Here is a 17,030-nt window from a genome sequence, read left to right as displayed (position 1 = left end):
GTTAAATTTGTAAGAGAGTTTTTGGTTCAAAATAATGTACAGATAAGAACTAGGGTTTGTTTAGTTTTGGCGATCAGGATTTATGTTTGGCTCAACATGCAAATTTCCCATCGGAGCAGTTGTCGACGAAGCAAATGTCATAGAACGCATTTGATAAATATTTGTTTTTACGCAAACAGACACTAGGGTGGTTATATTGTTGTATTCGGTACAACTTCAATTTGAACTCATTACCACAACTGGCATTTTCTTTAAAGAAGTAGTCCACCCCATGAAAAGGTTGAAATGAATAAAAAGACAAAAGTCCAACAAGCATAATAGTGAAAATTTCATCAAAATCGGATGTAAAATAAGAAAGTTATATTTTGAAGTTTCGCTCAATTTAAAAAAAAAAAAAGAGTTATATGCACATCCTGGTCGGTATGCAAATGAGGGGACTGATGACATCACCAACTTACTATTTCTTTTGTATTTCATTATACGAAAATACTTGAATTTTCTCCTCATGAACATGTGGAATTTACACTGTTCATAATTTTGTGACTCAGTGAAGTTTGTTAAAATTGTCACATCTGTAAAAATTGAAAAATTGTATAATTCAAACAATAAGAAACAAAAGAAATAGTGAAGGACATCATCCACTATCTCCTTTCCATATGACCAGATATGCATATAACTGTTTTGTGAAAAATTTTCTAAATTATAAAATGTCACATTAAACTTTCTTATTTTACAGCCAATTTTGATGAAGTTTTCAGCATTATGCTTATCTGATTTATCTCTTGATTCAAAGAAATAAAATTCTGGGGTGGACTTGAACTTTAAGGCCTGCCATTGGTACTCACTTCATGACGAGAATCTGAGTAACAGGTGTTCTTCTACAAGGTCCGTTCCTCTGGAAAGCGTATCCCATATGAGACGTAATAAGATTATGAGGATTACCAGAGTAGGAACCATCATAATGTTCATTGATTGCAACATCTATCCTCGCATTCTTGTGATGAGGCTAAGGTGAGCAACGAAAAAGAATGGGTGATGAATTTATATTCATGTACGAAAACTGCAACCTTTGATGAAATTTAATACAATGAAGCATATAATATCATTTTATGTTTGCTTCATCTCTGTTTACAGTTGGATCCAAACAGACAAACACAACAATAATGGGTGATGAATATGTTCATGTAGGAAGAGTGCAAACTTTGTTATATAATAAATGAATGAAATCTAAAATTTTCATTACTATGTCTGCTCTATCTCCGTTTACAGCCAGATCTTAACAAAAAGTTTGACACTACACCAATGACTTACTGAACAGAAGGTCCTCTGAGGAAAGAATGATGATGGTAAAAGTGGATCCAGAAAAAAAGTTGGCACCCCCATTCCCTCCCCCCCAAAAAACATCAATTTGAAGAAGCCCTTGTATTACCCCCAAGGCCTTGGGTGCCCCTCTCACCGACCTTGCTGGCCTCAAAATTCATCTCTCATTGACAATGGTTCTTCAGGCAATATTTACAAGGGGACACATACTGCCTGTCATGGAAAAAAATAGATGGGGGCCCCTAAATGCTTAAAAGAGCCCTGGAAGCTAAAAAAAGGGGAGCCCTGGACATCCCCATTCATCACAAAGTTAAAGCGTATCCAGTGATACAGATTTAGGGAGTAAGTTGCGAAAAGTAGCCCCGAAAATACAATAAAAATTTGGGGGTTTTTGCCTGCTGCCTGTGCTAACCTCTATTAGCACTTGCTAAACATAGAGAGAAATATGACTTGTTCTTGATCAAAACATTATTTCAGGGATAAAAAACCTGAAAATAAAATGCCAGCACCCAACATTTACTTTCCAACCTATCACTATGTGTGCAAACTCTTCGCCCTTCTAAAACTCCCTTCTTTTGCTCATGAGGATCCTGTCAGTCCAAATAAAAGAGATTAACTAACAATGAATAAAACTTCTGGTTTTATCATCTAAACAGAACCCAAGGATGGCTTCCTGCAAAGATTAGTTAGAAAATAAAAATGGTTGAGCCGCAAACCTACCACATAGGTGAAATTAAATCTGCTGTGACAAGTCGAAAGGTGTTTTAGCAGAGAGTAGAGACGTTGACAGTTGAGGGAGCACCAAGGACAGCGTAGGTTGTCCCTTGCTTCTGTCTGTTGTCTTGTGTTGTTATTATAAAGGAATTGATAGAAGACGTGTTCAACATTATCTGGATCTGAAGATTTGGAAGCAGATCTAGACGGCGAACCTGTGTTTGATGACGACGGGTGGATTCGTCTGGCTAGTTTTTTATCTAGTACTGTCATGAAAACATACACAATTGGAACAATATTACGGTTATACAGTAATAATAATGCAACTCATAAGCCCACTTTCCCGCTCTGCAGGGGAAAAAAGGAAAATAAACACTCAAATAAGGCAAAAAAGGGGGAAAAGGCATTTCAAAAGATCTCATAAAAGTGCTGCTTCATAGCACGCATATAACGCGTACAACCCATTGGTGACTGAGATTGCATGTAGGCAGGCTGGAATCTATGGAAAACATATGTTATAGCAAAATCATCCAGACTCCAACGGTTTAATCAGCTTCCATGCAAGCAATACCATCAATCATCAGAAATGTTATCACCAAACTCAATGTTCAATAACAAAGAGCTGGTGGATATTACATGTAAGAAGATAGAGAGAGAGAGAGAGCAGGAGATGCTAAGCAATAAATCTGCATCCCTATGAATTCTAAGATGTTGAGGACTGAGCCTGCATATATGGAGGCTTTGGGTTTATGGAAAATGATTAGCAAGCATCCAACAGGCTATGAAGATCCATCTCACCCAGACAAAACAATTTAACTATCAAAGCTTATCACCATGTTTGGCAAATAATCCAATTTTCGCCATCTTACAGCTAAATTTGTTTAAATTATTGAATTAATATCAAAATGCAAAGAAAAAAGCTTCCTTCCTTTATAATCTTAATATATTTCACACTGTTAATCACTAAATTTTATTAATCATGTTCAGACGTATTTGCATGATATTTTATGTATTACTGGAACTGAATAAATATTGAATTGAACTGAATTCAATTTAATTTTTAAGAAACATGCTCAATGCTGTAATGTGTTTCCTATTCATAATGAGGACAAATGTAAATTTCTACCGGAATAGATGAGACAGATTTGGTAATATTAGGAGGAACCTATCTCGAGGTGGTCAGTCATGCAGTGGGCTTCCTATCAGAAGACAATGCGCATAATTGATAGTCTTAATATTCAGTCCCCCTTCTGACATCAGATGCAGGGGAAAAGGGATTGTTAAAACCAATAATGTCACAGCAACGCATGAAGTCACACTAACGCATAATGCCACAGGAATTGACATTATGTGTTGATCATCCCATGCATAATGTCACAGTCAAGGCTTTTCTACTATCGCATGACGTTGCAAGTCTTAACACATAATGTCGCAACGGTATTCGCTTTTTCAAAACGCTCAAATGACAGAACTTAAACAAATTACTGAGTGAAAAAGATATCTTACATCTTATCTGTTACTTGAGTCCTGAAGAAAATACCGCAGCGACATTATGCATTAAGACTTGTGACGCTATGTGTTAGTAGAAAAGCTACAACATTATGCGTCAACTGTGACATTATGCGTTTGATGATCAACGCACAAAGTCAACTATCAACATTATTTTACTTAAAGTGGTGCAAAGGGCACAGGGACCCTGTTTTATGCATTGATTACAAGAATTCAAAGGAAGCACTCAAACCTGTTTCTTGTCCGTTGATCAAGGCACTATGCTTGGCTGTATCGGGTGCATTGGTTGTAGTATGAATGGAATGTGAATGGTCAGGTGATGAGGTAAGGTTTGCAGCTGATCGAGATGACCTCTCAGGTGACCTACCAGGCTTCTCTGGGGAATCCCCTGTTGTTGTTGTCGTCGTCGTAGTATGCCATGAAAGATTGAAGTTGAGCCTTGGACTCAGGTCTGGTACTTCAAATGGACCTACTGGCTGCAATGTCAATGTGGCATCGAAAAAATGTTCACAAGGCACAGATACAGTTACCATGGTGGAAAGCGAGGACATGTACACTTAATTTCACATTTGAACTGAAGATGCACCAAGGATTTGCTCAGTAAATGAACATGAAATATGTCCTAAATTTCATGCTTTTGCATATACATGTATGTTAATGTACCATAAAAAATTCTAGATGTAACAGTTTTTCAACAATTGGACACCCTACTAAAGTTGACCTTCATCATAAAATAATTTACATCAAAATGACAAAAATCCTGCCTTGACCAAGACACTTCCATAAAATTTTATGAAAGACTGCCAATAATAGCTCCAGACTGACCTTTCTGTGCATACAAGACAATACTACCAATAGGTCCGTCACTCATTGGCAATCTGTTGCCAGAAAGCCAAACCAGGCATGTATCCAGCATCAGATGCTACAAAGCATTTCAAGTATCCCAACAGTGAATAGTGAATAACAATAGTGAATCTATTATGCTTGTGCATGGGTCCATACATTTCTTTGTCATAGTTGATGCTGGATACGCTGGTGCAACGATACCCACTTTTGGTTTTCAATATCAGAAAATGGAAAATAAGGATGAGTCTATAAGAGAAGTCTAGTATCAAAGACCCTGACCAAACTAACCTTTCCATCTGATATCGTTTCCCATGATGCACTCTGATATTTGCTCTTTGTTTGGACTTCCTGTAGTGTGAGCTCATAGCTGCCATCTAGGAGCTGACAGCGGTTCTGTTTATCAACAACCACTAACTCAGAGGTAAAGGAAGCTATGTGTTCATCTTCATAGAACTGGGATGGCTGAGATGGTGACATATCCTTGTCTTTTAATCTTGTCATCACTTTCCTCCGCTTGGCTTGCTGGCCATCTAAAAATATAAAGAGAGACCTTTTCATAGTTACATCAGGAGTTTGCTTACTGTCAACATTAACTTTAATCCACACATTCATGGGAATGCTACATGTAGGTTTTTTTTTCCTATTTTACATTCATCATTTAAAGACAATTCAAATATTCATCAAATTCTTAATCCTATATCTTTTTAAAAAATTTATTTAAAGGAATTTTACTCTAACGTTCACAGCATTTTCAGTTTGGGAAATTTTCATTGCAGTATAATATAAATCTAAAACTCCAAAGAAGTGAGGACTTTAGAATTAATCAATGCTACGAAAACAAACATAACATCAGTTTGTTTCAGAACTCCTCTTTACCAGAGTAAACCTTCACTATTTCTTACCTGAATCTGAGTCCACATCTCCATTACAAAGACTACCGTTTGGCAGACTTGGTACTGAGGGACAGGAGACCTGTATCAGGAGTCTGTAGGAGCGTACGGTGTGACCATTGGAATGGGTGAACGAACCACTTGGTATTGTCATCTCTTTAGATTGTGAAGATGAATTAATGGTGGCAGCAGTGGGATTTATAGGAATCTCGCATTGCCCAAGAGATACCCTCATGACAGGTAGACAAATGTCCTTCAAAGATATAACAATAATAATGAAAATTACCAAATGTGGCTATTGGAATGACTGAAGGTAAGCCAGAATATTGTCATCCAAGATGAATAATTGGTGGCAGCGGTGGGATTTATAAGTATCTCACATTGTCCATGGGAAACCTTTGTGATAGACAAATGTTCCACAAAGTTGACTCAGTCGGTAAAGCATCTGCCTGTCGAACCAAGGTCATGGGTTCGCATCCACCCAGGGCGGTTGACTGAAGCATGCGTTGTGTGTAAATATCTTTCCCCTGTTCCATACATGCAGGGTATGTTACAATGGAAAACACTACGCCCCTTGGATACATGCAAGACGTTTAATAGAGGCCCCATGGAGAGGAGAGTCACCACCTTTGCAAGTTAAAAATCCACTGCAATATTCGTAAAAGAGTACCCGGTAGGCGGAAACCCTGGTGTAGTGGTCCACCTGCACTCCCAATTAGTTATATCAGGGGGAAAGACCTGCAGGTCAGTGATTCAGTTCGCTTTCCGCCTCTGAGGCACAGGTGACGGCAAACAAATAACCAAATAATTTTGGGGAAAAAATATTAAAAAGGAAAAAGTGACTACATGAAAAAATTGGTTTTGTTTTCTCTGTCCAATCAGAAAATAAATTGATGGCAGCACTGGGATTTATAACTATCTCAAAGAATAATAACAATTACACTTGCTTTAATATATAGCGCTTAAAACTTACTTTATCTGAAGTATCAGAGCGCTCTACAGTAATGCAGCATAATTACCATGGCTATAGCAGAGCAGTTCTTACGCGCGCTGCATTTCAAGGAATAAATTCCTACCAGGTACCCATTTACTTCACCAGGGTTGGGTGCAGTACTCTCAGAATTACAAATGTTCTGCAAAATAATGTGAAATCAATAAGGAATATTGTACAGTGTGACCCCTGGGCCCCGTTTTACAAATAGTTATAATTGATCCGATCAACCACAATTCCACAACTATGGAAAGCCAGCAAAGTCAACATCTAAAATGCATGTTTGTTCAAAATATTTTCTAGATGTATAATAATATCTTCATTGAGTTCTCGAGAATTCAATGTGCATTTCTTTGTTTACTAAGGAAATCATGCAAATCTCCCGGGAAAAAAATTATGACATTGTTGGATTTCCATATAGTTAAAGGTGATTGGATCAACCGTAACTCTATGTAAGACAAGGGCCCTGGAGTTTCCGAAGAAACTACTTGGTATCGTTATCTCGTAGCTATCAAAAGATAAATAAATGGTGGCAGCGGTGGGATTTTTAGGTATCTCACACTGTCCAATGGATACTCTCATATCAGGTAGAAAAATGTCCTGCAAAAAATCTGAAATATTGTACAATGTGAACATTGGAGTGACTGAAGGCAATAATTTATGCATTGTTACCTCTTTAATACATAAACAACATTCAATAATTTGACATGACTGTCACCTCATGGTTTGGATTGTATCCATTTCTATTAAAAAAAAGGACCAAAATCATACCTTTCTTCTTTTGTGGCACACTTTGAGTAGAATAAGGTCAACAGTGGCTTTGCTATTCTCCATATGAGAAGTTTCTCCTGTCAAGGAAATATAAATGAAAGAGATAATGAATCGTATGGAACACAATACGCACACTTTGTCTTTCTCATTATTCATAAGATTGGGTAGCCTAACCAAATGCACATGTACCTCCATCAATACCAAATGGAAAATAGAACGGTTGGGGATTGAATACAGCTCTTTTTTTTTTTACGAAAGATGCATCCCTTCAAAACGAATTATTAATACACAAGACGTAGTTTGGTCAAGTCTAGCTACATGTAGGAGGAATACTAAAAAGGCAAGATTGGGTAACTGTTGCTCTGGACTTATGGAATTCTGCATGCAGGTGTTACTAATATACCAATATACATGTACATCACTCATTCAAAAGTGATGGCCATCCTAACAAAAAGTAAACCAGATTAAAACAAAAAAAAACCTGCACATTTAATCAAAATAGTATCCAAAACAAGAAAGTTATGACATTTTTATTTTTTGTTTATTTTCACACAACTGCAATGTACATTCATTGGCAGTCCTACATACAAACAAAGAAAAATTACATGTTTGTCACACGTCTTTCTCGTTTCATTATTTGAAACACCATTCATTTCAATGTTTTTCCAAAAATAATGTAAAGCTTGATTTGATTCTTAAAAGAACATGTCATTAAAGTCATCAATATGCTTTTCAATATGAATATATGAATATATTAAGTGACACGCTTCTTTATTACCACACTTAAAACAAAAGAATTAGAGAGTGTATGTCTGTATGACATCATCGGCTCACTCATTAGCATACAAGGATGGACATGTAGCTGTTTTGTGGAATCAAGCAAATAGTGAAACAATGTACAATTAACTTTCTTATTTTCCATCTGATCTTTAATGAAATCTTCAGTATGAATCATGATACTTGTTTGATTTCTTTACTACCTTGTTGTTAGGATGGACACTAAAACTTCCAATGGGAACAATTGGAATTGGATTGACCAGTAGGACAGTTGACCGATGGGAAAGAATCAACTAATGGCATAGGATTAACCAATGGGATAGAATTCCCTTTCCATACATGTTGCCATGACATTTTGATTGTTGTGTAACAAAATGAATTACTCATTAAAAATCGCATCAAACTACATGGTACAAATTAAACAAAGCAAGAAGAAAGAAAGTGGCAAGATAGATGAAAGAATAAAAGATGGAAACAAGAAGGGCAGGAAGAAAGAGAATTCATATAAAAAGATAAAGAAGAAGAAGAAGAAAAAAAAGAATACTTACCATTCCAATTTAAATGGTTGAATGTTAATTTTAGATATTTTCCACTATGGCTGAAAAGAAACAGAATAAAAGAGAATCTAACAATATAGAATTACATACCATGCAAATGCATGCATAAATAAGATGTCAATGTGAAGTACAAATGTGCAAGCTACATGTACATTGTTAATGTGACAAGACTTCCATATTGGTAATAAAGGTCAATAAATGATAGTGCTACACTGCAGAATATTTTATTCATGATTGACCATTATTTTATTTCAATAGCAGTAACACTGGTTTCATAGCTAGAAATGAGTCATCAAGTAAAAGAAAAATATCACATCACAAAATTCAACAAATATATACATTATCTCCTCAATCGCCAACACCCAAACTCTTCAGATTGACACTACCTCTGAGGGAATTCTATATGATCATTTTGCAATTTCTAAAATAATAATATGCAAACCTTGGTATTTGTTTTCCTTCTTTAATCTTATTTTCCTTCATCTCCAAGAGGTTATCCACTGAGAAATTCTTCTTTGCTGGCTTCTTTTTCAGCATGTATGTCAATGTACGTCTCAGAAATACAGGCTGTTTAGAAAAAAAACTCAGAATTTATCACAAATCACAAATCAGTAAGAGATTACAGGCAAGAGGGCAATTCCATTTTCATTCCAACATCATACAGGAATTTGTGTAAATTTCTAGATGCTGTAAATGTAGACCCTATCATTCCTTCTACATGTACGTAATACTAACAAATGAACCGAAAATACATGTAGATCATCTGTTCTAACGTCTAGAGACAGTGATTTTCCGTTTCAAAAATGGTCTTTTCCATTTCTGAAAATCTGTAATTCCATTTTAACTTGATCTAAAAATGGAAATTCTGTTTTGTCACTGAAAATGTACACAGCAAATGCCTGAATTCCGTTGTGCAAAGGTGAATTCCATGAATTCTTACATGAAAAGTACATGTATAAGAACCAAACAGAATTTCCGTTAAATTTACCGATAAACGGAAAATCACTGTCCCTAATCATCTGTTCCCTCTAAATACCAATTAAATTGTATTAACATGCACATTTTTTTGCACAAATTCTCATGACATGACTGAAAATTAATCACTGTGTACCAAATACATGTAGTATGAGTCATGATACTCTCCTAAATCAGTTTCTAAATTTCACTAAATCAGAACACCACAAATTTTTTCAACCACGCCACTGGCTGACTTTTTACATTGAAGTCTTTAGCATCTTTTGAGACCAAATATTGGATGCCTGAGTATGCAGATAGAAAATCATGGAACAGAACATGTACATATTAAAAAGGCATGTCAGACCCAAATTGCTCCAAAATGTGAATTTGTTAACAAAGTTTATGTACACTGTAAATTGAGATTTCTCATCTTATTCACAAAGATAGTATGACTACTTTAACTTTCATCAGCTAGAATTAATTGATTTTAGCATAATTATGATTAAAAAAGGATCTGCTACAAATTTGGGGGGAAAAACAAAGAAAAACAATAGGTCGAAAAAAATAAATACATAAGAAAATTCATAAAATAAAATATGTAAGAAATTCACTTTCAGACCAGGATTTTTTTCATTGGTAATTGTTAGCGATGGAATAAAGCATACATGTATAAACATAACAAAAAATTGCATTCTAGCATTTTGAATTCGTGAATTAGAGCAAAAAGTATGGTTTACGCAGCATAATTCATACAGTAAAAAAAATCTTAAATATTTTGGAACAATTAACCTTACAGCCGTGTACATTAGATTACATGTCAGACCCCAAATTGCTCCAAAATGTGATTGTGTGTAAATGGAGTTTTCTTGTCTTATTCATAAAAATATATATATTTTTTTACTTTCATCGGCTGAAATTAATTGATATTAGCATAAATATGCTCTAAAAAACATCTGCCATAAATTTGAGAGAAAACAAAGAAAAACGAAAGTAAAAAAACAAAGAAATACATGAGAAATTCATAAAACAATAAAATGTCAGAAGAAATTCATTAAACCAGACATTTTTTCATTGGTAATTAATTGTAAGCAATTGCATAAAGAATATTAACACCAAAAATACATGTAAGTATTCAAAGAGCTTATGTTAGTGTATTAGAGCAAAAAATTATAATATACCAAAAATTTGCATAATTAATTCATGTAAAAAAATATATTATTTTAGAAAATTAACCATACAGCCATAACAGCCTTGTAGAGTACATCCTACACTATTATCATACATATGTGCGATCGGCAGTCAAGATCTCACCCCCCCCCCAAAAAAAAAAAGAAGCCTGGTCTACATGTAGTTAGGGTAAAACTCTATTGAGTATATGCATTATTTAAGTCATAAGCCGACACAAATAATACTCCACATAAAAGCCATGACAGCTCAATTCCTGTTCAAGCGCTTTCTTGTTTTGTTTTTTTTATTCAAGGCTAACAGTGGGAATTTGATTACTATTTATAGGAGTCTCCATTGTTAAACTCTTGCCCATATTCATTTTTGTCAGTTTGTGGGATATTCTGTGCTAACGAAGTAGTCTTTTTTTTTCTTGCATCAAATTATCAAAGAAAGAAGGGTCATTCCATGCCAATTCACCCAATGAATGTGCAATTTTGCACCCGACCGTCTCAGAATTCGTTGTAATTTGGTATACATAAAATTCACCATGGCCCAAGCACAAAACAAAAAAAATTAGTCCAATCGGTCCGTCGGTTCTCGCGCTACGGCCCGTCCTTTTCTCCTTGTTTTGACAAAAATGGGCGTGACCTTCAACTTTCAATGGCCACTGCGTTGTTACGTGTTGACCAATTTTCATGAAACTGGTACCATTTGATAGGAAATTCAGAGAGGAATCCAAAACATGCATCGAATAATGTATTGGAGCAATTTATAACCTTTTATGATTCAGCAATATATATCATATACATATACATGTATATATTTTGATGATAAAAGTGAAGACTTTACTACCATGAATATATATGATATATATTGCCGAACATCAAAATGAATATATATTGATGAACATCAAAATGCCTAAACAGATACCTATTCATGAGCATAAAGGTTTAATCTTTTATTTGTGAACTGATTAAGCTTAATTTCTTTTCATGTGCTTGCATACTGTAACTTAAGATTGGAAGAAATCATGTAACTGGTAAACACTTTACTAACATGAATATCAGTGTGTGGGACTAGAGTGAAATTTCATGGTATCTTTGGAAGAGTTTATAAAGGTGAAGAAATAAAATATCATCATTGATTTTAACATATTTTGTCAATATCATACCAATAATTAACATACACGAAAATCAAGTTAAAAAATTATTTGTCCGGGGTCAAACTCAAGGTCAAAGTTAAGGTCAAAGATCATGACCTTATAAATTGCTCCAATACATTATTCGATGCATGTTTTGGATTCCTCTTTGAATTTCCTATCAAATTGTACCACTTTCATGAAAATTGGTCAACACGTAACAACGCAGTGGCCATTGAAAGTTGAAGGTCACGCCCATTTTTGTCAAAACAAGGAGAAAAGGACGGGCCGTAGCGCGAGAACCGACGGACCGATTGGACTAATTTTTTTTGTTTTGTGCTTGGGCCATGGTGAATTTTATGTACATGTATACCAAATTACAACAAATTCTGAGACGGTCGGGTGCAACCACTGGGTGAATCCAGATGGAATGACCCAGAAACTGAAAAAGACCCATTATAAATTCCATAAATCCATGTTTTAGCCCTGAACAAGGTGTCAAGGACACACTTTGGTGAAATTGTACTTAAAATTTTCAATATAGTACAGGCTTCGTAAAAACAACAATATTCCTTGTCTAGTCAATCTTCTGTACAATGTATGTGAATTTCCAGTTATTCACAACAAGCAAGGAATGCCGTATGGCACTAGTATTCAACCTGGCATAATTCAAAGATTTGGACAAATTCCCCCAAATATTTAGAAATAGGGAATTTATCTTAATGTCATACCTTTGTTATTTCCAAGGTAATCTTTTGTCGGTATTTTTTTTATCGATCTGTCGACTGTATGCGCGGAGGATCGAATTATGTGGCGATGACCTTTTGCACTGAATTGCACTTGTATTCAACCTAGTGATGATATATGTAGATAGTGAATTTTAAAATGGTTTAGATTGCTAAACTAGATCTAGATCTGTAAAGTCTCTGGCTTTGACTAATTCCCTGTTTGGTCTCATCTCAAATGGTCTAGTCCATAGTCAGATGGGACAAGGGCAGATTGAGAGACAGGGCCATCTTTAATCGCTAGATTGAATACTAGTTCCGACTGGTTGAATACTAGTGCTAAAAACCATCGCCGTATAATTCGATCGCCCGCGCACACATTTGACGGGTTGAAGAAAAAATAAATGCAAAAAGAATAACAAGCATTTGCTCTTGGATTCCATAATTCTATATATTTGAGGAAACTCTTCAAACGGGTTGAATACTAGTGCCTTTAGGGTAAATGTGTATTTCAAAAAAAATGTAAAGATTATTCAAAATCTATTTCATAATTTTACAAATCAATGTTGCATGTATAAACAAGAGATAATAATGGAACATAATGCATAAATCAAATATTTTTTCCCATAGATGGGGTAATGTGTCAACAATACACCAATGCACAAATAAAACAGTTAACTTTTTGAAAAATGCAATTTTTGCAGAGGTATATTTCACGACACATAGAGAAAGTGCTAGTCTTGTTACTTCACAAAATCTAAACTTACAAAATTCATAATTCTGTTATCCTCTAATGAATTTTCATCCAACCTCTACCAAAATTTTTCTATATTTTTTTTCTGCTTTTCAGGGTGAACTTCGCCTTCAAGTGGATATTGATAAACATGTTGAGGCTATGAAAATTTTAACCAATCAGAGCATTACAATTTTTATTTGAATAGTCTGGCCTACGTATGTAAAACATGAAGTCAGTTGCCTACACATGTACATGTATGAATACTACACTGAAGTTTCTTACTTTGATGTACAAAAATCACAATTACTCATATGACCACTATATGTCCCACAAACTGACACAAATATATTTCATAATAGTCTTCGGATTTATCAACATTTCATTCTCTATTTCTACACTATACATCTACAATAAATTTTGTAATCATATTCATGATAAAGCACATAAAATCCAGCTACTTACTGATATCTTGTGCCTTGCAGCAAGAAAACGGTAGATTTGAGTTGGTTCTGAAAAGTGAAAAGAGAAAAATATTATAGTGCAACTACATGAATAGGATTATTATGGGAATTGCAAAGATTATAACATTTCATTATATCTTTTTCACAATCAACAGAACATGTAATTCATATTTATACAGGTTGTGCAAAAAAAGTTGGTGAGTTTCTGGATGGATATCCTGTTTCTTTTGTACAGATCTATCTTCCCTCATCCCATCCTCAGCTTGACAAGTTAATTTTTACATGGCTTGACTAAACATCACCCTCTTCAAAAAACAGTCCATTGCCTTTTTTGGTTGACATACTCAAGAAAAGATGAGTGTGCCTACTAGGAAATGCAATGCACAATGGTCATCCCCACCCCACCATACAATTATTTTTGTCATTTAAATAAGTGTCAGTCTCCTCTCCTTCAAGTCTGCCATTATCATGTTACATTCATTCATTCTTTCGTTGCCTTTTATGCTTTATCTAAATTGTATTAAATTTTAAATGTATAGCCTTTTTAATGCATTTTACTACAGTTTTTACTAGTCGAATCGATTTTAAAATCGGTGTTCGATCGATGTCATCGAACACTGGTGCAGATTTTGCAAAATCGGTGCATCGAAATAAAAAAATACGTCGGCCGGCCGATTCTTTTGGTTCACACAATCATCAAAATAATCAGTAATGTCCAACTTGACTACTAATACTTACTTGATTTCTATTGCCCCCAAAATGAAACCGATTGTGTAATTATGATGCTATTCACCATTAATTTGAAGTTTATTTCGATCATAGTTCGAGTCTTACTCGTCTGCTCATGCCGAGATAATTTATGCACGATGAATTCATGAATGGAAGTCATGGCCATCGATCGTGCATGCGCAGTACTGTTCTTTAATCAAACCAGAAAATGGCCGGAAATTGACGCGATCAACGTAAAATAAATCTTGCTTTCATGAACAATATTAATATGACCACAGAACATTATTTAATCATAATATTTAACCATAATTTGCATATGATAATCATTAATTAATATGAATTTAGAGCTTGATGTGAAACGTTTGTATTTCGTTTCAATTTTCAATGGTGGACATCTCATGACGATCGACTTGACTTCTTGAGTCGAGTTAGTGCACTTGTCTAAAAAAAAATAATTATCACGTCAGGGTTGATTCTCAAACATTGTCTACATGCAAAAACTCTTTTCAAGTTCGTAATATTACCATATAATAACATTTTACATAACAAAATAGAGAAAATTTCGCTTGATATTTTTTCCCATTAATTTGAAGCTAGTTTGTGCCCAACTTTGGGCTCTGATTTCATGAATGGGGAAAATATGTCATACGTCATCGAACATGCATGCGCATTGTGCTTATTTTCTCAGAGCTTGGAGGAGACGTCCAGAGATGGAATAACAATAGAAATAATGCCAGTATTAATTCTTCCATATGAACATAACATTGCTGACATCGTCAGTATTCTTAGTATGACCATAAAATCTTGTTAAATCGTAATAATTTAGATGAATTTAGGGCTCGATTCGAAACATTCGTATTTATTTCGATCGCATGCTCAATTGTGTCTAAAAAAAAATGGATTGTCATTCTCAGGATTAACTCTCGAACATCGTCATACTCATATTCCACAATCTTTCCTCACAATCGTTATATTAGCATTAAATAGCAATTCAAATGACCATCCAGAGAAAATTACGTATTTATTCCCATAAATTTATTTGGAGCTCATTTTGGATCCAACTACACAATCTCAGGCAAGTTGTTGGTTGCACTTGTTTGCTGGCGCTGACAAGCACGCCTGTCGTTTCGGGAGAGTGAGTGTACGGAGCTGCGGATGGGGCTGGTGAATGGACTGCGAATGCTAGTTGACCGAAAATCATTCGGATCGACTCTGCGCGATTCATGTCTTCATTATTGTTTCATTTTAAACTTATATGTTGCCATCTGCAAATATCATTGTTGAAGATATTTTGGGAAGAATTCTGCATTGGTCTCCTGCCTTTTTTTGTGTGTTTGTGATCATGAAAAATACAAACAAACTTTGCTCTGTCATCTGCTTGTGCAACGCTCACCCGGCCAACGCCAGCACATACCGTCAGTGCGTAGTGCATGCATAGCGCATCGCATCGACGCAGGAGCAAAAAAACAAGACTAAATTTTCCCCGCCTTCAATATTCGATGCATCGATGTTCGATCGAATTAAAGCTGTCGAACACCGGTTTTCAAAATAATCGATATGACTCAGGCTTAGTTTTTACTATTGTGCCAACACCAACTTGTAAACATGATTTTTCAAGCTCCTGCTGTTTATTCATGTATGATTGTTAACATGTTTGATTATCAATAAAGACAATTTTTTAATTGAATTACATTGATAAAAATTGATAGTAAAAGTTTTCCCATTTTCTCCTAGAGTGTACATTGTTTCTGGCAGCTATTGAGGACCTTTTCCTCTGCTCATTCTTCAAGAGTTGTCACAAAGATAAATAGTTTTTCAGATCAAAAATACCTTTACCTTTCGGTATGACCATGCCCCCCCCTGCATGATAAAAAGCAAAGCAAATTTTACACACATAACACGTATATGTACATGTACCTTTATAATGTCATGCCATTCTTTCCATTGTTTTGGTCAGGTACATGTACTGAGGAAATAGCTCTCTCAGTTTATACATGTAGCTCACTAAGGAGCATGACAACAACAACTTTAATAATAACAATGATAATAACAACAACAACTAATTATGAATTAATATGAGAATAATGATAATACACATATAATTTGTATCATCATCATCATCATCATCACCATCTTTGGAAGGATGGGGATATTTAAGCAATTATAGAAAATACCCTCCCCCCCAAAAGAAAAGTATCCTAACTAGGCTTCATTTTAGATTGCACTTCCCATTCATTGTTTTGGAAGGCTAATGAGGTGGTTTTATAGCTGCCTCAACTGCCCCCCCCCCCAAAAAAAAAAAAACTTTAATATGAATCATCAATGAACTAATTTTTTTTCACTTGGGAAGTACATGTATATATCTTTAAGGCAACATAATCAAAGACCATGCCCCACCCCTTCCCCCTAAAAAAATAATTATTTACAAATATCTTTATTTCACATCTTGCTGTGCTACTGAGCCACTTTTCAGGTACAGAACATGGAGTTGCTTTACTTTCTTTGAATTCTGACCAATAATTTCAATACCCTTTGGACAGGAAGGGACAGGGGTGACTTTAAGGGTTCTTTAATGCTTCTTAAAAAGACCAGAAATCCTCATGCAATGACTGAGAATGAATCACTGTGTACCAAATAGCATGAGTCATGATACTGTGCTCAATCAGCTTCTAATTTTCACTAAATCAGAACACAAATTTCAATCCCGAGCCTGGCTGAAGTGGAATGTTATTCATCCCAGAA

At 35.1% G+C, this 17,030-nt stretch overlaps 1 protein-coding gene across 1 annotated transcript in view; it reads right to left on the bottom strand.

Annotated features, from left to right (window-relative positions):
* LOC121422555 (polycomb protein suz12-B-like) overlaps window positions 1-17,030 on the bottom strand; it is a 36,572-nt gene that overhangs the window by 3,688 nt on the left and 15,854 nt on the right. The window contains exons 2-10 of the mRNA XM_041617699.1: window positions 13,561-13,607; window positions 8,818-8,942; window positions 8,367-8,416; window positions 7,042-7,118; window positions 5,292-5,532; window positions 4,678-4,919; window positions 3,776-4,019; window positions 2,041-2,300; window positions 846-1,006 (exon numbers count right to left, since the gene is read on the bottom strand). Coding sequence (XP_041473633.1) covers window positions 846-1,006; window positions 2,041-2,300; window positions 3,776-4,019; window positions 4,678-4,919; window positions 5,292-5,532; window positions 7,042-7,118; window positions 8,367-8,416; window positions 8,818-8,942; window positions 13,561-13,607 — 1,447 coding nt within the window. The remainder of the gene's footprint in view (window positions 1-845; window positions 1,007-2,040; window positions 2,301-3,775; window positions 4,020-4,677; window positions 4,920-5,291; window positions 5,533-7,041; window positions 7,119-8,366; window positions 8,417-8,817; window positions 8,943-13,560; window positions 13,608-17,030) is intronic.

The sequence above is a fragment of the Lytechinus variegatus genome, chromosome 10 (genome assembly GCF_018143015.1).
Source record: "Lytechinus variegatus isolate NC3 chromosome 10, Lvar_3.0, whole genome shotgun sequence".
Taxonomy (NCBI): Eukaryota; Metazoa; Echinodermata; class Echinoidea; order Temnopleuroida; family Toxopneustidae; genus Lytechinus; species Lytechinus variegatus.
The sequence above is the reverse complement of the archived record's forward strand: the minus strand, read 5'-3'. Positions and strand labels throughout refer to the sequence as shown.